The 24,871-nt window shown below is 28.1% G+C and overlaps 2 protein-coding genes across 2 annotated transcripts; one reads left to right on the forward strand and one right to left on the reverse strand.

Annotated features, from left to right (window-relative positions):
- The first annotated feature begins 185 nt into the window (after positions 1-185).
- Positions 186-10,675, forward strand: LOC145970213 (uncharacterized). The gene is made up of 15 exons (XM_083096802.1): positions 186-1,041; positions 1,210-1,349; positions 1,420-1,605; positions 1,680-1,890; positions 1,984-2,198; positions 2,257-2,436; positions 2,510-2,645; positions 2,727-2,908; positions 6,384-6,519; positions 6,602-6,774; positions 9,430-9,646; positions 9,743-9,957; positions 10,016-10,195; positions 10,269-10,404; positions 10,488-10,675. Exons 1-15 carry the CDS (start codon positions 1,026-1,028, stop codon positions 10,673-10,675), a joined length of 2,511 nt encoding a protein of 836 aa, XP_082952928.1. The 5' UTR covers positions 186-1,025.
- Positions 10,676-15,627: 4,952 nt separating this feature from the next.
- On the reverse strand, positions 15,628-18,108 carry LOC145970280 (uncharacterized). Its single transcript, XM_083096917.1, has 2 exons — positions 16,382-18,108; positions 15,628-15,817 (listed from the first exon to the last, which is right to left on the reverse strand). Exons 1-2 carry the CDS (start codon positions 18,106-18,108, stop codon positions 15,628-15,630), a joined length of 1,917 nt encoding a protein of 638 aa, XP_082953043.1.
- Between the last annotated feature and the right edge of the window lie 6,763 nt (positions 18,109-24,871).

Below are 24,871 nucleotides of genomic sequence, written 5' to 3' on the forward strand. Positions count from 1 at the left end.
ATTATTATGTAATATCATGTAAAAAAAGATAAATTTCTTTATATTATTATTTCATGTTTTCATTATTTTATATAATAAAATAATAGTTTTGTGTAATAAAATGTACGAAATATTACTTAGTTCTTATAATTAATATTATTTTTCAAAATTTGTTTTAATAAAAATAATGTTTCTACAATATTTTAGTTACAATCTATTATGCATATGAAATAAATTTTTACAAGTGCCATCTCTTATATGCATTTTCTATCACTATAAACTAATAAATCGTAACTTCGCATGAAAAGATTGTGTTTTAATATAAACATACGGTTATCCACAACTCTATTCGATTTACTCTATTAGATAGGTTACAAAATATTGTAAAAAAAAAACTTTATCATACAATTTTTTTCATTTTTTTTATAATTCCAATGTCCTTTATGTGATACTTCTGACGACAGTTGCCAGATACAGAGACATATAATAACAGGGTAATAAAGTCAAAATAACACAGTATGCTATCATCAATAGTGTGTTACTGTTCCACTGTAACTGTTCCAAATATCGCAAGAGGAAATCTGCAAATTTCATGTATAGAAATTTTTTCCAAAAGTTGGAGATAAACCGTTGGAGAAATTGTTATTGTAAATTCGAGATCATCTGTAAAATCACGTAAAATTCACTTGAATTTTGTGCGAAAACAACATGTTTTCTTTCCATAATTTTTTGACAGTTTTTTTTGTTAATAGGCATGAGGGACCAAGCAGTTAGCATTTAAATTATGTGAAGTAAAGAGAGAATTTTCGATTAAAATTGAATAATATATATGTGTGCAAATTTCGAATTTTTGGATTTCTCAACTTTTTCAAAGTATTATAGAGCTAATCATTTAAAATGACAGTTGATTTTTTAACTTGACAAACAAGAGAAAGGAACTAGAAAACTACTATATCTAATACGCATATATAAATAATTTAATAATTCTTCCTTTATTTTACTCGAAATATATTTCACACATATATCATACAATCACAATTGTCATAATGTTTTTATGGATAGGTAAGATTATGTCAATATTTGAAAAATGTTTTCTCTAATATAGTTTTATATAATACATATATATTTATATATATCTACATTTAATGTAAACTATTAGCTATATTTAATGTTTTAAAGTATTATTTGAAATACAGTAGCTCTCTTTTAATTTTGTCAAATGTATTACAGAGTTGTTTGCGATTATCGTCACTAGCACTGCCTTTGATACATACATAGCAATACATGAAAATGTGTTAGCGAATGAAGATCTAAATTATTTTCAAAATAGATCAGTAGCGTGTAACAATTTTGCAAGTCCATTGTACAAGGTACGTAATTAATGCATTTGAGATATGTTATAAGCTTTAAGTTTTCTAATTTCTAATTTATGTTTCATAGAGTCTATTATCTGTTATAAGTACCGAGATGAATATAATAATTTCTCCTTTAAGCGTATATATAATGTTGTCCTTACTTTCTAATCGCGCTGAAGGATCTACACTGAATGAATTAAAATATGTTCTTCACTTCGATGATGAAATATCTTTTAAAGACGAATTGAGAGCTTTAAAAAATTTATTAAGTGTAAGATGAAAAACACGCACGAAAACTGAATGATACATGATTCTTTTAGAAAATGATACATTTAAATGTTTTAGCATTTTAAAAACCGGGAGTTGCAGATAACAAACATGGCATATGTTCATGAAGAAATTGAATTAGTGGGTCACTTTACAAGGATACACTGGGATAATTTTACATCTGAGATTTTAAAAATAGATTTCAAAAATAATATACGTGCCGCTACATTTATTAACTTACTGGTTCAAAGTGAAACAAATGATAAGATATTTGACGTAATTTTGCCCGGTATATTATTTCAGATATATGTGACTAACAAATGTATAAAATAATACCAAAGAATTATACAAAACATTTTCAATAATTAAATATTTTGAACAGAACATATCAACGACAGTACAAAATTTGTGTTGGTAAATACTGTCTATTTTAAATCCAGATGGCTACATATTTTTGATGAAAAGGATACAAAACAACACATATTTCATGCTTCTAAAACAACAAAATATTCTGTGCCGACAATGTTTAAAAATTCAATATATAAATATGGCATAATAGAAAGTTGGCGTTGCAAATTTATCGAAATCCCGTACTTGGCAAGTAACTGTCATTTTAAAAGTTTTCATGAATAACGTTTAATCGTATACTTTACAGAATGAAGACATGGTAATGATAATATTATTACCAAATAGAGAGATAACACTAAAGATTCTGGAAAATAATTTTAATTGGCAAACATTGATAAATACACAAAGCTTCCTCAGTCCTATATTATTATATCTACCTAAATTTAAATTTGAAATTACTATAGATTTAGAAAACGTTTTACGTAAGGTATATCAAACTTAGCAATACTGATTGTGAGAGAATTCGGATAAATTCTACAAATAAAAATTTGCACTTGTAGATTGGTTTGAATATGATGTTTGAAGATCAGGCGAATTTTACACGTCTCTCAAAATCTCCTCTAAAAGTGAACAGAGTATTACAAAATGTGATCGTAGAAGTTAACGAAAAAGGATCGAAATTTCCTGCCGCAAAAGGTAATTTATATACCTACGAATAATAGAATTTTTTTAAGCGAATACTGTGTAAATATTACAATAAAAAATTATTTATTATAGTTGTCAATGTGAAACAAAGGTCAAAATGGGACGAACAATTTGGACGAGAGAAGAGATTTATAATAAATCGTCCGTTTATGTTCGCAATCGCACATAAACGTTCCCGAATTCCATTGTTTTTAGGAAGCATAAGGAAACCAGACACTAATAGTCGTTTTGTTCGACCGAGAAAGGATGAATTATAAATTTTATATTATATTTTTTTTTAATTTAAAATTTTTTTAAATTTACATCGTACTATGCGTATATATATACAGTTTAATAGAAGTTTATGTGTAACAAAAAGTAAGTTTTTGAGATTTTATCACACTATACGTATAAAATTTAAATATTCATAACGAATTGAAATAATTTACATTTTTTAAGAATATTTATATTTGTGAGTATGATTAATCAATTTGCTCATTACTATTAAAGATGTCCTAAATAAACTTGCATACGTTATTTGAAATCGAATACTGCATACTACAGCGTGAAATCGAACAATTATGTGTCTAAAAGATGTATGTATCTACATTTTTTATATTAGATAAATAATTGATCAATCTCTTCGTGAATATGTATTTTGTGCATTATGTAATTATGCAAATACTGTACTATTATGCAATACATTATATATTTATATATTTATATATTTATATATTTATATAATTATATAATTATATATGTTTATATATATTTATATATTTATATATTTATATATTTAAATATTTATATATTTATAATTTAACATATAGTATAGTTTAAAATTTGTATGTATATACATATTTATTTTTGCTATCTATAGTAATTTTATATTTTCGAAAAATAAAATTTGCAACAATTTCATTAAACATATTAAACAATAATATTATACATCTAAGAGAAATAACAATAATTTTTCTCTAAAATGTAGTATTTGAGTACGAATTATAGAAAAGAACAAATAAATAATGCTCATAATATTGATCTATCAACTAGTAATATGTAATTTAAAATATTATGTCAATTATGTTAATTAATAATAATAATAATAATCTTTGAATGGCGAATAATAAAATATTAAAATTTGTAGTAATGTTCTATAATATATTTAGTTTAATAATAATAATAGTATTATGTATAATGTTGATAAATATTAGCTTTAGTAAGTATTATATATCAGAATATCTAACCCTTTCTATCTCGTGTGACTTATCATGTTTGTTATTCGTCGCAAGAAGCTGGAATCTAAGCCTAATATTACATTTGTCGTACGACCAATTTTTTAAGCATATTGATTGGCTGCGGGATAGAAAATTCCTAATGTTTCTACAATATTTTACAGTTACAATGTATTCAGAATATGAAATAAATTTTTACATGTGCCATCTTTTATTATATACATTTTCTATCACTAGAAACTAATAAATCGTAACTTTGCATGAAAAGATTATTTGTGTTTTAATATAAACATGCCACAAGTCTATTCGATTTATAGGTAGATTACAAAATATTGTAAAAAAAATTTTATCATACAATTTTTTTCGTTTTTCATTATAATTCCAGTGTCCTTAATGTGATATTTTTGACGACAGTTGCTAGATACAGAGACACATAATAACAGTGTAATAAAGTCAAACTAACACAGTGTGCTATCAATAATGTGTTACTGTTCCACTGTAACTGTTCCAAAATATCGCAAGAGGAAATCTGCAAATATCGTATATAGAAATTTTTTCCAAAAGTTGGAGATAAACCGTTGGAGACATTGTTAAAGTAAATTCGAGATCATCTGTAAAATCATGTAAAATTCACTTGAATTTTGTGCGAAAACAACATGTTTTCTTTCCATAATTTTTTGACAGTTTTTTTGTTAATAGGCATGAGGGATCAAGCAGTTAACATTTAAATTATGTGAACTAAAGAGCGAATTTTTGATTAAAATTGAATAATATATATGTGTGCAATTTTCGAACTTTTGGATTTGTCAACTTTTTCAAAGTATTATAGAGCTAATCATTTAAAATGACAGTTGATTTTTAACTTGACAAACAAGACAGTTGATTTTAACTTGACAAACAAGAGAAAAAGAACTAGAAAACTACTATATCTAATACGCGTACATAAATAATTTAATAATTCTTCTTTTATTTTACTCGAAATATATTTCACACATATATCATACAATCACAATTGTCATAATGTTTTTATGGATAGGTAAGATTATGTCAATATTTGAAAAATGTTTTTTCTAATATAGTTTTATATAATACATATATATTTATATATATCTACATTTAATGTAAACTATTAGCTATATTTAATGTATTAAAGTATTATTTGAAATACAGTAGCTCTCTTTTAATTTTGTCAAATGTATTACAGAGTTGTTTGCGATTATCGTCACTAGCACTGCCTTTGATACAAACATAGCAATACATGAAAATGTGTTAGCGAATGAAGATCTAAATTATTTTCAAAATAGATCAGTAGCGTGTAACAATTTTGCAAGTCCATTGTACAAGGTACGTAATTAATGCATTTGAGATATGTTATAAGCTTTAAGTTTTCTAATTTCTAATTTATGTTTTATATCATAGAGTCTATTATCTGTTATAAGTACCGAGATGAATATAATAATTTCTCCTTTAAGCGTATATATAATGTTGTCCTTACTTTCTAATCGCGCTGAAGGATCTACACTGAATGAATTAAAATATGTTCTTCACTTCGATGATGAAATATCTTTTAAAGACGAATTGAGAGCTTTAAAAAATTTATTAAGTGTAAGATGAAAAACACGCACAAAAGCTGAATGATACATGATTCTTTTTAAATAAAATGATACATTTAAATGTGTTTTAGGATATTAAAAACAATGAGTTGCAGATAACAAACACGGCGTATATTCAAGAAGAAATTGAAATTATGGATGATGTAGTGATGTACAGCAATAATTTTATATCTTTGATTACAAATGTAGATTTCAGATATGATAATGCTCATCAATCTATCAACTACGTCATTCAAGTAATAACAAATAATAAGATATCCGACGTAATTTTACCAGGTATATTGTTTCAGATATATTTGACTAAAAATTAAATGTATAAAATAATAACAAAGAATTATACAAAACATTTTCAATAATTAAATATTTTGAACAGAACATATCGATGACAGTACAAAATATGTGTTGGTAAATACTGTCTACTTTAAATTCAGATGGCTACACATTTTTGATGAAAAGGATACAGAACAATACATATTTCACGCTTCTAGAACAGAAAAATATTTTGTGCCGACAATGTTTAAAAATTCAATATATAAATATGGCATAATAGAAAGTTGGCGTTGCAGATTTATCGAAATCCCGTACTTGGCAAGTAATTGTCATTTTTTAAAAAATTTTCATGAATAACGTTTAATAGTACATTTTACAGAATGAAGACATGGTAATGATAATATTATTACCAAATAGAGAGATAACACTAAAGATTCTGGAAAATAATTTTAATTGGCAAACATTGATAAATACACAAAGCTTCCTCAGTCCTATATTATTATATCTACCTAAATTTAAATTTGAAATTACTATAGATTTAGAAAACGTTTTACGTAAGGTATATCAAACTTAGCGATACTGATTGTGAGAGAATTCGGATAAATTCTACAAATAAAAATTTGCACTTGTAGATTGGTTTGAATATGATGTTTGAGGATCAGGCGAATTTTGCACGTCTCTCAAAAACTCCTCTAAAAGTGAACAAAATATTACAAAAAATGATCGTAGAAGTTAACGAAATGGGATCGAAAATTCCTGCCGCAAAAGGTAATATATATACCTATGAATAACAGAAGTTTTTTTAAGCGAATACTGTGTAAATATTACAATAAAACATTATTGATTATAGTTGTCAACGTGAAGCAAACATCAAAAAGGAACAAACCTAACAAACGATTTGGACGATCGTGGGGATTTATAGTAAATCGTCCGTTTATGTTCGCAATCGAACATAAACCTACCCGAATGCCATTGTTTTTAGGAAGCGTAAGGATACCAAACACTAGTAGTCGTTTTGTTCGAGTGAGAAATAATGATGAATTATAAATTTTATATTATATTTTTTTTTAATTTATATATTATGTAAATTTAAAATTTTTTAACATTTGCATCGTACTATGCGTATATATATACGGTTTAATAGAAGTTTATGTGGAAACAAAAAGTCAGTTTTTGAGATTTTATCACACTATACGTATGAAGTTTAAATATTGATAACGAATTGAAATAATTTACATTTTTTAAGAATATTTATATTTCTGAATAGGATTAATCGATTTGCTTATTACTATTTAAGATGTCCTAAATAAACTTGCATACGTTATTTGCAATCGAATACTGCATATATGCATAGTGCAGCGTGAAATCGAACAATTATATATCTAAAAGAGGTATGTATCTACATTTTTTATATTAGATAAATAATTGGTCAGTCTTTTCGTGAATATGTATTTTGTGCATTATGTAATTATGCAAGTACTGTACTATTATGTAGTATATTATATATTTATATATTTATTTATTTATATATTTATATAATTATATATTTATATATGTTTATATATATTTATATATTTATATATTTATAATTTAACATATAGTATAGTTTAAAATTTGTATGTATATACATATTTATTTTTGCTATCTATAGTAATTTTATATTTTCGAAAAATAAAATTTGCAACAATTTCATTAAACATATTAAACAATAATATTATACATCTAAGCGAAATAACAATAATTTTTCTCTAAAAGTAGTATTTGAGTACGAATTATAAAAAGAAAAGTAGTATTTGAGTACGAATTATAAAAAGAACAAATAAATAATGCTCATAATATTGATCTATCAACTAGTAATATGTAATTTAAAATATTATATCAACTATGTTAATTAATAATAATAATAATATTCTTTGAATGGCGAATAATAAAATATTAAAATTTGTAGTAATGTTCTATAATATATTTAGTTTAATAATAATAATAGTATTATGTATAATGTTGATAAATATTAGCTTTAGTAAGTATTATATATATAACTTTTTCTATCTCGTGTGACTTATCATGTTTGTTATTCGTCGCAAGAAGCTGGAATCTAAGCCTAATATTACATTTGTCGAACGACCAATTTTTTAAGCATATTGATTGGCTGCGGGATAGAAAATTCCTAATGTTTCTACAATATTTTACAGTTACAATCTAATCAGAATATGAAATAAATTTTTACATGTGCCATCTTTTATTGTATACATTTTCTATTACTATAAATTAATAAATCGTAACTTTGCATGAAAAGATTATTTGTGTTTTAATATAAACATGCCACAACTCTATTCGATTTATAGGTAGATTACAAAATATTGTAAAAAAATTTTATCATACAATTTTTTTCGTTTTTCCAGTGTTCTTTATGTGATATTTTTGACGACAGTTGCTAGATACAGAGACACATAATAACAGTGTAATAAAGTCAAACTAACACAATGTGCTATCATCAATAGTGTGTTACTGTTCCACTGTAACTGTTCCAAATATCGCAAGAGGAAATCTGCAAATATCGTATATAGAAATTTTTTCCAAAAGTTGGAGATAAATCGTTGGAGACATTGTTAAAGTAAATTCGAGATCATCTGTAAAATCATGTAAAATTCACTTGAATTTTGTGCGAAAACAACATGTTTTCTTTCCATAATTTTTTTGACAGTTTTTTTTGTTAATAGGCATGAGGGACCAAGCAGTTAGCATTTAAATTATCTGAAGTATAGAGAGAATTTTCGATTAAAATTGAATAATATATGTGTGCAAATTTCGAATTTATGGATTTTTCAACTTTTTCAAAATATTATAGAGCTAATCATTTAAAATGACAGTTGATTTTTAACTTGACAAACAAGAGAAAAAGAACTAGAAAACTACTGTATCTAATACGCATATATAAATAATTTAATAATTCTTCTTTCATTTTACTCGAATTATATTTCACACATATATCATACAATCATAATTGTCATAATGTTTTTATGGATAGGTAAGATTACGTCAATAGTTGAAAAATGTTTTCTCTAATATAGTTTTATATAATACATATATATTTATATATATATCTACATTTAATGTAAACTATTAGCTATATTTAATGTAATAAAGTATTATTTTAAATAGAGTAGCTCCCTTTTAATTTTGTCAAATGTATTACAGAGTTGCTTGCGATTATCGTCACTAGCACTGTCTTTGATACAAGCATAGCCATATCTCGTGAAATTATGTTAGCAAATGAACAACAAAATAATTTTGAAAAAATATCAGTAGCGTGTAACAATTTTGGAAATCCATTGTACAAGGTACGTAATTAATACATTTGAGATGTGTTATAAGCATTAAGTTTTCTAATTTCTAATTTATGTTTTATATCATAGAGTCTATTATCTTTTATAAGTACCGAGATGAATATAGTAATTTCTCCTTTAAACGTATATATAATGATGTCTTTACTTTCTAATGGCGCTGAAGGATCCACTCTGAATGAATTAAAATCTGTTCTTCACTTCGATGAAATATCTTTTAACGACGAATTGGAAGATTTAATAACATTTTTATTAAATGTAAGATGAAAAACACGCATGAAAACTGAATGATACATGATTCTTTTAGAAAATGATACATTTAAATGTGTTTTAGGATATTAAAAACAATGAATTACAGATAACAAACACGGCGTATGTTCAAGAAGAAATTGAAATTGAGGATGACTTTTTAACGATATATACAGACAGATACAGTGATAATTTTATATCTTCCATTTCAAATGTAGATTTCGGATATGATAATGCTCAATTTATTAACTACGTCATTCAAGTAATAACAAATAATAAGATATCCGACGTAATTTTACCAGGTATATTGTTTCAGATATATTTGATTAACATTAAATGTATAAAATAAAAACAAAGAATTATACAAAACATTTTCAATAATTAAATATCTTGAACAGAACATATCGACGACAGTACAAAATTTGTGTTGGTAAATACTGTCTACTTTAAATCCAGATGGCTACACATTTTTGATGAAAAGGATACAGAACAACACATATTTCACGCTTCTAAAAGAAAAAAATATTTTGTGCCGACAATGTTTAAGAATTCAATATATAAATATGGCATAATAGACAGTTGGCATTGCAGATTTATCGAAATCCCGTACTTGGCAAGTAATTGTCATTTTAAAAGTTTTCATGAATAACGTTTAATCGTACATTTTACAGAATGAAGACATGGTAATGATAATATTATTACCAAATAGACAGATAACACTAAAGACTCTGGAAAATAATTTTAATTGGCAAACATTGATAAATACACAAAGATTCTTCGGTCCAATTTTATTACATCTACCTAAATTTAAGTTTGAAATTACTATAGATTTAGAAAACGTTTTACGTAAGGTATATCAAACTTTGCGATACTGATTGTGAGAGAATTCGAATAAATTCTACAAATAAAAATTTGCACTTGTAGATTGGTTTGAATATGATGTTTGAGGATCAGGCGAATTTTACACGTCTCTCAAAATCTCCTCTAAAAGTGAACAGAATATTACAAAAAGTGATCGTAGAAGTTGACGAAAAAGGTTCGGAATTTTCTGCCGCAAAAGGTAATTTATATATTTATGAATAACAGAAGTTTTTTTTAAGCAAATGCTATGTAAATATTACAATATAAAGTTACTGATTATAGTTGTCAACGTGAAGCAAATATCAAAAAGGAACAAACCTAACAAACGATCGAGGGGATTTATAGTAAATCGTCCGTTTATGTTCGCAATCGAACATAAACCTACCCGAATGTCATTGTTTTTAGGAAGCGTAAGGATACCAAACACTAGTAGTCGTCTTGTTCGAGTGAGAAATAATGATGAATTATAAATTTTGTTATATTTTTTTTAATTTAAAATTTTTTAAAATTTACATCGTACTATGCGTATATATATATATACGGTTTATTAGAAGTTTATGTGTAAACAAAAAGTCAGTTTTTGAGATTTTATCACACTATACGTATGAAGTTTAAATATTGATAACGAATTGAAATAATTTACATTTTTTAAGAATATTTATATTTCTGAGTAGGATTAATCGATTTGCTTTTTACTATTAAATATATCATAAATAAACTTGCATACGTTTTTTGCAATCGAATACTGCATATATGCATAGTGCAGCGTGAAGTCGAGCAATTATATATCTAAAAGATGTATGCATCTACATTTTTTATATTAGATAAATAATTGGTCAGTCTTTTCGTGAATATGTATTTTGTGCATTATGTAATTATGCAAGTTCTGTACTTTTATGTAGTATATTATATATTTATATTTTTATATATTTATATTTTTATATATTTATATTTTTATATATTTATATATTTATATAATTATATATTTATATATGTTTATATATATTTATATTTTTATATATTTATATATTTACATAATTAATTTAATTTAACATATAGTATAGTTTAAAATTTGTATGTACATACATATTTATTTTTGCTATCTATAGTAATTTTATATTTTCAAAAAATAAAATTTGCAATAATTTCATTAAACATATTAAACAGGAATATTATATATCTAAGCGAAATAACAATAATTTTTCTCTAAAATGTAATGTATGTGAGTACGAATTATAAAAAAGTTGAACAAATAAATAATGCTCATAATATTGATCTATCAACTAGTAATATGTAATTTGAAATATTATGTCAATTTTGTTAATTAATAATAATAATAATAATAATCTTTGAATGGCGAATAATAAAATATTAAAATTTGTAGTAATGTTTTATAATATATTTAGTTCAATAATAATAATAGTATTTTGTATAATATTAATAAATATTAATTTTAATAAGCATTATATATCAGAATATCTAACCCTTTCTATCTTGTGTGATTTATCATGTTTGTTATTTTTTGCAAGAAGAATCTAATAGCAGAGAGAAGACTGAGAGATGTCATGGCCCGCTTTTAGGTGATCTCTGGAAGCGATACTTCCTCTGTGGACATTAAAAACGTGAACATGAACTACAAAGCCAATGTCCACGAATGTTCTCAGAGGGTAACATACATGTCTCTCTGATAATATAAATAATATAAATAAAAATATAAATAATTTAATTAATAATAATTTATTATATAAAAATATTAGTATGTTCTCTCTTTCCACGCTATTATTTATTTATTTATTTATGTGTGTTGTTTTTCTTCTCAACATCATTTATTTATTTTTTATTTATTTATTTATTTATTTATTTAGCTCGCACTGAGTCAGTCTTCTAAAATGCAAAACTAAATATTATAGAATTTGACTTTGAAAATAAAATAATCGAATAAATTCAAATAATTAGCATAACGAAAGGTTCCGTGATAAGTTATTTAATAAATAATCCATTTTAATTAATTAATGAAAATACTTCTATAATTTAATATTCCGCGTTAGCGTATATTTTATATTATATAAAATATTTCGGCAACGAATTATCGATAACACGGTGTTCGACTTTGGCAATACAATAAATAAACAGTAGCGCGCTATGCTAAAGCTTTAATATTAGAATTAACTATATTTCGACCAATGTTTTAATTTTCTCAATCCTTGTTATTAAACAATATACAATTTAATCGAAAATCGATTAAATGATAGAAATCCAAAATATTAAATAATTACTTCGATCGTTGCGATTTTTACGGACAATAATTATTATTATAATATTTAGAGTCACAAATATATTTCATCCGTGTTACTTTATCGTTCTACTTGACAATCTAAATGTAATTTGGATTGTAAGAGAACACGAGAGAGAGAGAGAGAGAGAGAGAGAGAGAAGTAAATCAATCGAATTATAGATGCAAATAATTAGCATAATGAAAGGATAAATTGTTTAATAAATAATCAATTTTAATCAATAAATTAAAATACTTCATTAATTTAATATTCCGCGTTAATGTACATTTTATAATATATAAAATATTTTGGCAACGAATTATTGATAACACGGTGTTCGACTTTGGCAATATAAAATATAAACAGTAGCGCGCTATGTTTCGGCTTTGTCATCATTCGCACGGTGACTCTCGAGTAATAAGGTAGTGGTGAGAAACATTTCGTATTGTATTGTAATTTTTTTACTAAACACGATTACGATTAGTATCGAAACATAATTTACTTTAAATATTAATATAAATTAATTAATTAAAAATTAATTCACGACATGAAACTGTATCGCAACTATAAATCTTTATCGAATCGCAATCATTCATTACCGTGATTGAAAATTGAAACAAAATAATTAATATAACACATTAGAGAAAATATTAGACAATAACATATGAAATTATATAAATGAGATACAGATAGTATTGTAATATCTGCATGTCGATTGTGAAACGATTTATATAATTTCATATGTTATTGTCTAATATTTTCTAACGAGTAATATCGTGATACCCCGTTAAATTTCTTTTCTAGATACGATCGCGATTAACATCGGAAAATTATTTATTATAACAATATGATTAATTAACTTTTATAAATAACACATAATTAATATCTATATACATACCGCGATGAAAATTCTCGAATCGCATATTTCGTAATTTATTCATTTAATTAATTATAATAAGAATCATATATATAGTAACAGAAATCTAAAATAATAAATTATTATTTCGATATGAAATCGATTTTTACGAGCAGAAATTATTTCTTTAATATTTATAGATATTTATAGAGTCGAATATAATATGTCTGCGACGTTTTATTGTTTTATTTTTCAATCCTTGAAATATAATTCAGATTATAAAGACGCACAGTAAAATAATTGAATCGTGGATCTAAACAATTGATATAATGTAAGGCTCCATGATACATCATACAATCTTTTAATAAATAATCATATAATTAAAAAATCTATATAATCTAAAGTACTTCTATATACTTTAATATATTCCATATGTATATGTATATATATGTGTGTGTGTGTGTGTGTGTGTGTGTGTGTGTGTGTGTGTGTGTGTGTGTGTGTGTGTGTGTGTGTGTGTGTGTGTGTGTGTGTGTGTGTGTGTGTGTGTGTGTGTGTGTGTGTGTGTGTGTGTGTGTGTGTGTGTGTGTGTGTGTGTGTGTGTGTGTTAAAGTACGTAAAATATTTCGATGACGAACAAGACAATAACACCGACCTTGGCGGCGTAAACAATAGCGCGCTAATGTTTATATGCCATAGTCTTGAAAAATGTTTCGATAAAAAAATAATAATAACACGGTCTTTCGGACTAATTTTCTCGGCTCTATTATTATTCGCGCGACGACGCTCAAAGAGTAAAGTAGTGATACAAGGCGCTCCGTTAAATCCTTTTCTAGACGCGATCGCGATCAATATCGAAATTATTTGCTGTATCAAAATACGTAAAATATAATATAATATAATATAATATAATATAATATAATATAATATAATATAAAATATATGTATTGTTTACGCCAAGGTCGGTATTATTGTTTGTTCGTCATCGATATATTTTATGTACTTTAACATATTTATATTATATTATATTATAATATAAAATATAATATAATATAATACAATATATTTCGATATGACGAACGGACAATAACACGGTGTTCGGCCTTGACGATGTAAACAATAGCGCGCTAGTCATACGGTCTTGGTATCATTCACACGGCAACACTCGAGCAGTAAAGATCGTAGTGCGAAATACGTCGTATATTCTTAAATTAATTATTAATTAAACGATTATTGGATCATGACTTTCAATTATATTAAACTTTCGACTATAATTCGTATTAATATACATGTATTGCATACATATATCAATAATAAAGAGACAACATTTGTAATGAATTAGTATTTAATTTGATCTTATAAAAACGTCGAGCGAATCGTACTTCTCTATCCCTTATACTAAAAATATATTAAAGTGTGTTTCTCGTAATTATTCGCGATCGGGAGTGCCGTGCAAAGTGTCTCGTAATCGTTTCTACATATGACTAAATATAATTAATTGTTTGTTCGCGAGTGAACATGAGTGCTGTGAAGGTGCAAGCAAAGGATGAAGAAAGGAGAAGGATATCTGGAAAAGTATCGGACAGCCAGAGAACAGTGAGAGAGCCTGAAGCAGCCAGAGAGATATGCGGTGAGTAATTTATAAAAATTATTTACTATTTATATTGTTGCGTCCCCGCGTCTGGTTCCTGCGGATGTATACGCCATCCGTTATTCTGTCGGGAAGTACGTCGATGGAAGAAGATCGTCTCCGCGCGCGTTGTTAAGAGGTTGTTTAACATCAATGACGGTCAGCTGAGTCTGAGCCCAGCTGTCAAGCTGAGCGGTCGCGCGTTAAAATCTGTGTTTCGTTTTACGAATTATCTGAGTTCTTGTATGTTTCTCGTGGTTCTATGTTTCGTGGTTCTTGTGTTTCAAAGAACCGTATTATTATTTTCGAGTGCGCGAGTGCGAGCGTGTGCCGATCAATTGTGTCGCGCGCGCGTTCGATACATATCGTTCCGCGGACGCAACAATATATATTAAATGAAAGTAATTTAATCGACCACACCGGCAATATTTATTGATGAAAAAATTCACAACGTTTCGACCATGGGTTTTGGTCCTTATCAAGTGAACTGAAATTATTACATATAATATAAACAAATGAATTACAATAAGATGTGACCAAAAAATGGAGAAAGAAGAAAAAATCATATACATACATTGTCTTAGATAACTAATACGTGGTGAGAAATAAAGAAATCACTGTGTCAAGTCATGTCGACCTCTCGATCCAACACAAAGAGAAAGACTAAACCGCCTTTATTAGTCTATCATAAATATCGTTTAAACTTTCAGTGTCCTTTTGTAAGTTAACAGTGTTGTCAGACTTTTTGATGAAAAACATTTCAGCAATTTCTCTCTTTCTCACATGTCTCTCATTATGCAGAATAATCGGTGTTGACCAATCGAAGTCATGATTAAGTTCCAGTTTATGTTTGCTAACCACAGAAAGATTGCTTTCGTGCAATTTAATGTTGTTGCAATGTTCTTTGATACGAGTGCCTAAATGTCTTTTTGTTTGGCCAATATATGACATATTACAATTTTTACAGTTTAACTTGTAAACGACCTCAGTCCTGTTATTAATAGGCAATCTATCTTTTCCACGTTTGATTAATGAATTCAGTTTATTAGGTACATTATAGACAACCTTCAGACCAACATTTTTAAAAAGGCGACTAATCTCATCGCTCAAGCTCTCTACAAACGGCAACGAGATGTAACATGATGTAGTCGCATTATCACATTCCGTATTCATATTTACATTGTCGCGATGTTTCAAAAATTCTAGTCTTTTTTTAACGTAACGGTTTGTAATTTGAGTTGGAAAACAATTGTTGGAAAGAATCTGTTTAATAATATCGATGTTCTTAAAATGAAATCGAGCGTCAGATAATAAAATTGCGCGGTCAACAAGGCTATAAATGGTGTTAATTTTATATTTAAACGGATGTTTGGAATGAAAATTAGTGTATCTATTAGAACAAGTAGGTTTTCTGTACCAATCCGTCAAAAGCCGACCATCCGAGCGAATAACAGTCGTGTCCAAAAAACCAATACGCGAATCAAACTCAGTTTCATGTGTAAATGTCAAACGTTGATGATAGTCATTGAAAGTCGATATAATCTCGTCAATTTTTGAGCGTGGAACAATGGTAAAAATGTCATCAACATATCTATAATACAGCGGCACATCAAAGCTCAATAAACTCAAGCAATGCGTTTCTAGATCATCCATCACGATATTTGCCAAAATAGGTGACAAGGGAGAACCCATGGGGCTACCAAAAATCTGTTCGTAAAACTGTCCATTAAACGAAAAACTAGTGGAATCCAAAACCGTTTCAATCGCGTATAAAAACTGAGACAAGTTAAATTTAGTGTTAGGCGCAATGTAATTCCAACGTTTAGTAACACCATTTACAACTAAATCTTTAGGAATATTAGTAAAAAGTGCAGCAACATCAAGTGAAATCATTAAATCGTCATCGTTAATAAATTTATCTTTCAAACTATTGGCAAAAGTCCAACCATCCTTAATGTGAGATTTAGGTTCCAAAATCGAAATCTGTAGTATATCGTGAATGTATTGCGCAACATTATATAACGGACTGCCAAGTGATGACACAATAATCCGTAGTGGAAAACCCGCTTTGTGAATCTTAGGCAGACCATAACACCGCGGCAAGTTACCATTAGTAGAGTTTAATTTTCTATATGTAGTCTCATTAATTAAATCGTTACTTCGCCAGGACTTAATAATAGTATTAATTCTATTGGTTAATTTTCTGATCGGATCCTTATTCAATTTTCTATAAGTACATTGATCACCCAAAAGAGCCTCCATCTTACTCACATAATCACTTTTGTCCATGATTACTGTGACTTGACCCTTATCAGCCCTGGTGACAAACAAATCATCATTATCACGCAAGAACCGTTTACAAAGAGAGAATCCCTTAAGAATATATCTGTCTACAGAGCTAATATGCTTACTCTCACAAAGGAATTTTTGGAGAGAATTGGCGATCGAAATTCTGGTCATTTCAACAGCTTCCCTGGGGATGCGATTATAATTGATTTCAAAGTTCTTCAAAGTCTCAAGAACAACACCCAAGCGGTCGCTCTTAAAAGACTGATGCACCGGTAACCCAAAATTGTCACCAAGACTCAGAAGTTCAGAAACTCTATCGGGAATATTCTTACCACTAATGTTAATCAGCCAACGCGCTGTGTCGATATTGTTGAAAGGATTAAAAGCTTTATTATTATTAGTCAAATTGTTGAATTTCTTGATTAAATTAGATTTTAATCTGTTGGTAATTCTTAAGAACCTCCGTTCATTGAACTCAAAAAATCTAAGAACAAGATCTCGTGGTAAACCTTCACTGAGTGCTCTTTCGATCCTTTCAACGTTGGCACGCAAATAATTTAGGTTAAAATTAAGATCTTTAATTTCTAAATTCAGCAATCTATAGCGGAATTTCTTAGTGGTTTTTTCAAAAGAACGGTTGATGCTGCTACTATGAAATGTGATGTTGGCCTTTAACTTGTCAATATGGGAAGGAATTAAATCGTGGCTCCTGCATCGAAGTAAGAAAATAAGTTGTTGATTAGCGGTACAGATCTTCCTCTTATTGTTAATCCATGACTTCAACAAGGTCGTGTAAGTATTGCCAAACCGATTCGTAATCATTTGGAAAAACATGTTAGATTGCGGAAGCTCCATAATTAGGTCCAGGAGCGTAAAATCAATGATAAATTCTTGAACGTCGCCAGTAGATAAAATAAATGAAAGTAATTTAATCGACCACACCGGCAATATTTATTGATGAAAAAATTCACAACGTTTCGACCATGGGTTTTGGTCCTTATCAAGTGAACTGAAATTATTACATATAATATAAACAAATGAATTACAATAAGATGTGACCAAAAAATGGAGAAAGAAGAAAAAATCATATACATACATTGTCTTAGATAACTAATACGTGGTGAGAAATAAAGAAATCACTGTGTCAAGTCATGTCGACCTCTCGATCCAACACAAAGAGAAAGACTAAACCGCCTTTATTAGTCTATCATAAATATCGTTTAAACTTTCAGTGTCCTTTTGTAAGTTAACAGTGTTGTCAGACTTTTTGATGAAAAACATTTCAGCAATTTCTCTCTTTCTCACATGTCTCTCATTATGCAGAATAATCGGTGTTGACCAATCGAAGTCATGATTAAGTTCCAGTTTATGTTTGCTAACCACAGAAAGATTGCTTTCGTGCAATTTAATGTTGTTGCAATGTTCTTTGATACGAGTGCCTAAATGTCTTTTTGTTTGGCCAATATATGACATATTACAATTTTTACAGTTTAACTTGTAAACGACCTCAGTCCTGTTATTAATAGGCAATCTATCTTTTCCACGTTTGATTAATGAATTCAGTTTATTAGGTACATTATAGACAACCTTCAGACCAACATTTTTAAAAAATCTTTCTGTGGTTAGCAAACATAAACTGGAACTTAATCATGACTTCGATTGGTCAACACCGATTATTCTGCATAATGAGAGACATGTGAGAAAGAGAGAAATTGCTGAAATGTTTTTCATCAAAAAGTCTGACAACACTGTTAACTTACAAAAGGACACTGAAAGTTTAAACGATATTTATGATAGACTAATAAAGGCGGTTTAGTCTTTCTCTTTGTGTTGGATCGAGAGGTCGACATGACTTGACACAGTGATTTCTTTATTTCTCACCACGTATTAGTTATCTAAGACAATGTATGTATATGATTTTTTCTTCTTTCTCCATTTTTTGGTCACATCTTATTGTAATTCATTTGTTTATATTATATGTAATAATTTCAGTTCACTTGATAAGGACCAAAACCCATGGTCGAAACGTTGTGAATTTTTTCATCAATAAATATTGCCGGTGTGGTCGATTAAATTACTTTCATTTATTTTATCTACTGGCGACGTTCAAGAATTTATCATTGAATATATATTAATTTGAAAATAGACATATTGCTTATTATTTTTTCATTTTCTCAATGGTATATATAATTCGCTCTAAAAATCACGTAATATAATGCATGTATAAAATATTCCAGGTTTTATTTTAACACATTTAAAGTATCTATAATAAAGCATTTATAATATTTTTGTTATTAATTAATATTTTTATATATAAATATTTTAATATCTTATAAAATATTTTTAAAATAATATGATTATTTAAATATTTCATATATGAAAATTAACATACTCTCTTTATATAATTATATTTTTCAAAAATTTATAATAAAGAAACATTTTTTTGCTAGTTTTACATTTAAAGTATTAATATCAGAGATAAATCTCTCTTAAAAGATAAAAAAACTGATTGCGCGTTACAAAATAAATTATTTTGAGTTTTATAAAGAATAGATCTATAAGAATATTAATTGATTATATTTGAATTTAATTTTTGACATATTGATTTAAAAATAGAAGTGTCTGACAAGAATTAAAATTAATAATAATTTGAATTGTATTTAGATTGTTAAAAAGTTGAATGATAAAACATCGAATAAAATACACTTAATCTTTAAGTATCGTTAAAGAAATAATTATTCTTATAAAAATCACAATAAAATAAATTATCGTTATATTGCTAAGTGTTAACTGTTAAATGCAACAGAAAAATTAATTACTTGATATTTTTTTATTATCATATAAAACGATAATAATTATATTGCGTGTGCGCACATTGTGTTGCGATTATTATAAAAATTACACGGATTGTAATTAAATATTACTATTACTGTCAATTTATTTATTTGTTATGTATATTCGTAAAATTTAAATCGCGATTTTTTTTCTCATTTAATCATTGGGTAACATCGAAACTTAGTTTATCTTTTCGCGATAATATTTCTTTTAGAAAACCTTACAAAATACATTAAAATTCCGGGTACTCTTTCTTAATTGAAAGACATAATCGATAAATTTATTAGTGATTCTTTTGATTGCGATAGATTATCAGCTATATACGCCAATCTAAAAATTTCTAATAAATTTTACATTGTACGCATTTCTGATATTTTCGTGTAATATAATAAAATATTCGGTAATTATATACATTAGCGATTCCTCACCGATTTCAATGACCTTGAAATATGTTGTCGGGAGCATGATTCTGAACAACTTTTCCTTATACATGTTACCGCCGCTCGGCCTTAGTTTCCGAGATATTTATAAAAATATTTTATGGTTTTGCAATATTGTCACCATTATGAAATAACTTTTTTGCACTATGTATTCAGTTTTTGACAAAGTAAAGACCTTACCGGCGAGGTGGTTGCGGGAGGGGGGGCCGAAGGCCCTCCTTGCACCCCCCGCGCGCGCGCGCGCGCGCGTGTGTGTGTGTGTGTGTGTACACATACATTTCTGATATTTTTTAATTGTATTAAATTGTATTAAATTCTATACAAATTAAAAAATATCAGAAATGTATGTATATTCATACACTCACACACGCGCGCGCGGGGGGTGCAAGGGGGCCTTCGGCCCCCCCTCCCGCAACCACCCCGCCGGTAGGATCTCGCTTTACAACTCTTTGGTAAACATTATTACTTTGTCAAAAACTGAATACATGGTGCAAAAAAGTTATTTCATAATGGTGACAATATTGCAAAACCATAAAATATTTTTATAAATATCTCGGAAACTAAGGCCGAGCGGCGGTAACATGTATAAGGAAAAGTTGTTCAGAATCATGCTCCCGACAACATATTTCAAGGTCATTGAAATCGGTGAGGAATCGCTAATGTATATAATTACCAAATATTCTATGTATATATTCTATATAACAATTTATTATGTATATCAAGTTATTATGAAAATTATAACAAAACTATGTGTAAAAGTTATTTATAACACTCACAACAGAGAATAAATCTTGAATAGAAGTCTCGAAAAATGGAAAATACATCTTGCAATATCTTCATTTTTCGAAAAATTATCTTACTCTCCGAACTTTCCTTTCTCTTTCTTTCTATATATATAATATTATTGTAAGTCCAAGCGTGTGTGTTATAATGCTCTCATGCAACATCAAATTATTTGTATTATTGAAAATATTTGAATAAATTCGAATATATATTTATTTGATGTTGATAGCATCATCAATTTATAAATTATATTATAATTATACTACATATTTTGCTTCTCATATTGTCGAATATTTTTCTAAACACGATTACGATTAGTATCGAAACATGATTTGATATAATTATTAATAATTAAAAATTAATTAACTTATAATAAACGACATGAAACTGTATCGCAACGATAAATCTTTATCGCATCGCAATCATTAATTACTGCAAATAAAAATTGAAACAGGGGATTCATAAAAGGGGATAAAAGAATTAATTTTGTTATGATCTTTCGATTATTAATGCTTATAATAATTATAATAATTTCCTTAACGATATCTATTAGAATTAAATAAATTTCAATCAATGCTTTAAATTTTCTTAATCGGCAATAACTCATAGAAGATTTCAACGACGAATTATAACAATAACGTAGTATAAGTCGAACTTGGCGATATAAACAGTACCGCGGTAATGTTTCTGACTTACGGTCATTCGCACAGTAAGCTTGAGCAATAAAGTAGTGACGTTTCATATATTATCAAATTCTTTCTTTACATAGTCGACTCTGGCGATATAAACAGTACCGCGGTAATGTTCTTGACTTACGATCATTCGCTCAGTGGCTCTTGAGCAGTGAAGTAGTGATGTGAGACGTATCATATATTATCAAATTCTTTCTCTGAACACAATTGCAAGTGCAATGAGGAACTTTTCGTGAATGAATGTAAGTGCAACGAGGAATTCAAATGAGTGCAACGAGGATTGAAGTGCCACGAGGAAAAAGCGAAGAAAGCAAAAGAAAAAAGGAGATTTTGGAAACGGATGGACCAATGAAATATGATGTAAGTTATTAATATAAATTATTTATCACATTCATTATTTATTATATTGTTGCGTCCTCGCGTCCCGTCCCGCTGTATTCGTCACCCGTTGAATTCTTTCGAAGAAGATTGTTTCCGCGCGCGTCTATTTGTGATCCATTTTACGATTATTCTGAATTCTTGTATGTTACTCGCGGTTTATTAAAATTCTTGTGCATCTTAAATCGCGTTATTATTTACGAGTGCACGAGCGTCAGCGTATGCCGATTGTGTCGCGCGCATTCGATATATATCGTTCCGCGGACGCAATAATATATAAATTATTTATCAATAGTATATATATATATATATATATATATATATATATATATTCAAACTACACATATTTCTCGTTTCGTTTTATTTCTTTGATAGTGATTCAATAGTGATTTTAAATTGTAACATATATAATACATATACTTATAAAAAATATTCCATTTTATTTTAAAATAATTAAAACATTTATAAAATTTTTTATTAATTAATATTTTCAGATACTTCTTATATTTTATAAAACATTTCATATTAATATATTTATTTAAATATTTCAAATATATAAAAAATAGAAATTTTTTTATTTATGATATTTTTAAAAGTTTATATCTATAAGAAATATAAATTATTTTGTAATTACGCGATTTATAACATTAAAATATATCTTTTTAAAAGGAAAAATTAATTGTGCGCAATAATTAGTTTTAAAATCAATTATTTTGAACATTGCTTTATATAATAGATTTTCTGTTATCTTTTATATTTTTATTTATCGTTTATATTTGCGAATTTAAATTTATGTACTATAATACAAAATAAATTTCAAATTATGTATTATATTATATATAAAATTATATATAATATAACCCTCCCATGGGGTACACCTTGTCGCGGTGGGAGGGCTTAGTACTTGGATGGTGCCTTGAGGTTTATCTTAAATTTTTCTATTTATGATAAATCTTAAGGTGCCTGAATGGGAAACTAAGTACCCTTTCGCGTCGTCGGTGCCGTCAACGTGCCGCGGACGGCAAGCGCTTCGTTACCGCGTTTTCGCGTTGTAGTATTCTCGCGTCGTCGCGTTTTGGCGGAACTTTTGAACTTTTTCATATAAAATCCCAATTTCATTTATTGTTACGAGTCTCTACTTCCGATGCCAACTAACTGGGATGTTTCGAGTTTGCACACGTTGCTATGCAACGTACACTCTTGCTTCGTGCTTCGTGCTTCGTCAAGTGATTCGGCCCGAATTAGTTAGAACTCGATCGATTGCTCGGAATGGTCGTCAATGGGTCCCTTCTCTTTGCTCGTCTACAGCCACACGCACTGCGTGTGTTAACCCTGTCGAGGAGTCGAGTGGATTCCCCTAGGCACGATTTTCGCTCGGTAAAAGGGGTTGCCTCCCCATTTTCTAAATTGCTGAATGTTAGCATTTAAAAAATGTGGGTATCCTCTTCTTTTGCCGTCTACCAGCCTGGTGTAGCCATATCCTGCATTGCGGGAAACTTCGTGTTCCGGGCGAAGCACCTGAAATCGTGCTTAGCGGGTCCAGGTTCGGTACGAGATAGGATAATTATGCGCGAAAAAGAGTTGGTGAACTTCATTTTCCTCTATTTCCGTCAATCGTTTCGTCTTCTTTCCGGTTTGGGCTTAGTCCTTGCTCGTTGTATCGTTGCATTCCCGACCTGTTGGCTCGAAGTTGATTTTCGTGAAATGAAATGGGATTTTCGCTCGTACCGAAACCGGGAGTGTCGTACAAAGTATATATATATTAAATATATACATCGCGCGACCAAATTTTTAATCGTACCGAATTAGTGCGGGAGTGCCGTTTAGTATCGCGCGTAAAATACCGGAAATAGCGATATAAAAATATCGCTCGTGAGTGCGGGAGTGCCGTTAAAAGTATCGCGCGCCAACAACATGAGAGGAGGAGGAGACCTGGGAGAGGCATCTTACATCGGCGGAGCAACCTGATGGTGAATATCTATTATTTATATATTAATTGTTATAAATCGTTAACTTATTATAAACGAACAATAATTCGATCTTATTATTTAAATGAATTAAAGAGAAAGATTTTTATAAAAGTCATATAAAATTTTCTATTCAAAAAACAGTTTCAAAAATTTATAAAATTTTTCTATACGTGTTTATCTGCTTATTATTGTACACATAGAATATAAAATTCCGCGCGATAAAAATTTTTTTAAATATTAATTGCATTTTGTGAGCATTATTATAAATGAATTTTATATTTGTATGTTACAGACAACTAGCTTCGATAACAACAACTCCGCTGTTGCGCATCAGTGCCGGTGAGTGAAAAAAACTTTTGTTTAACTTTAAGGTAATGGATTCGTAGAGATTGCAGATGTAGATGTAGATGTAGATTGTAGATTGAAGATAAATCCGTTGCCTTAAAATGGATGAGCTAGGATGGATTAAATTAAATAAATTAAATTAAATAATTAAATTAAATTAATTAAATTAAATTAA

This window comes from Camponotus vicinus, unplaced genomic scaffold, assembly GCF_025532165.1.
Source record: "Camponotus vicinus isolate PSW18456_S1 unplaced genomic scaffold, iyCamVici1.0 SCAF_1, whole genome shotgun sequence".
NCBI lineage: Eukaryota > Metazoa > Arthropoda > Insecta > Hymenoptera > Formicidae > Camponotus > Camponotus vicinus.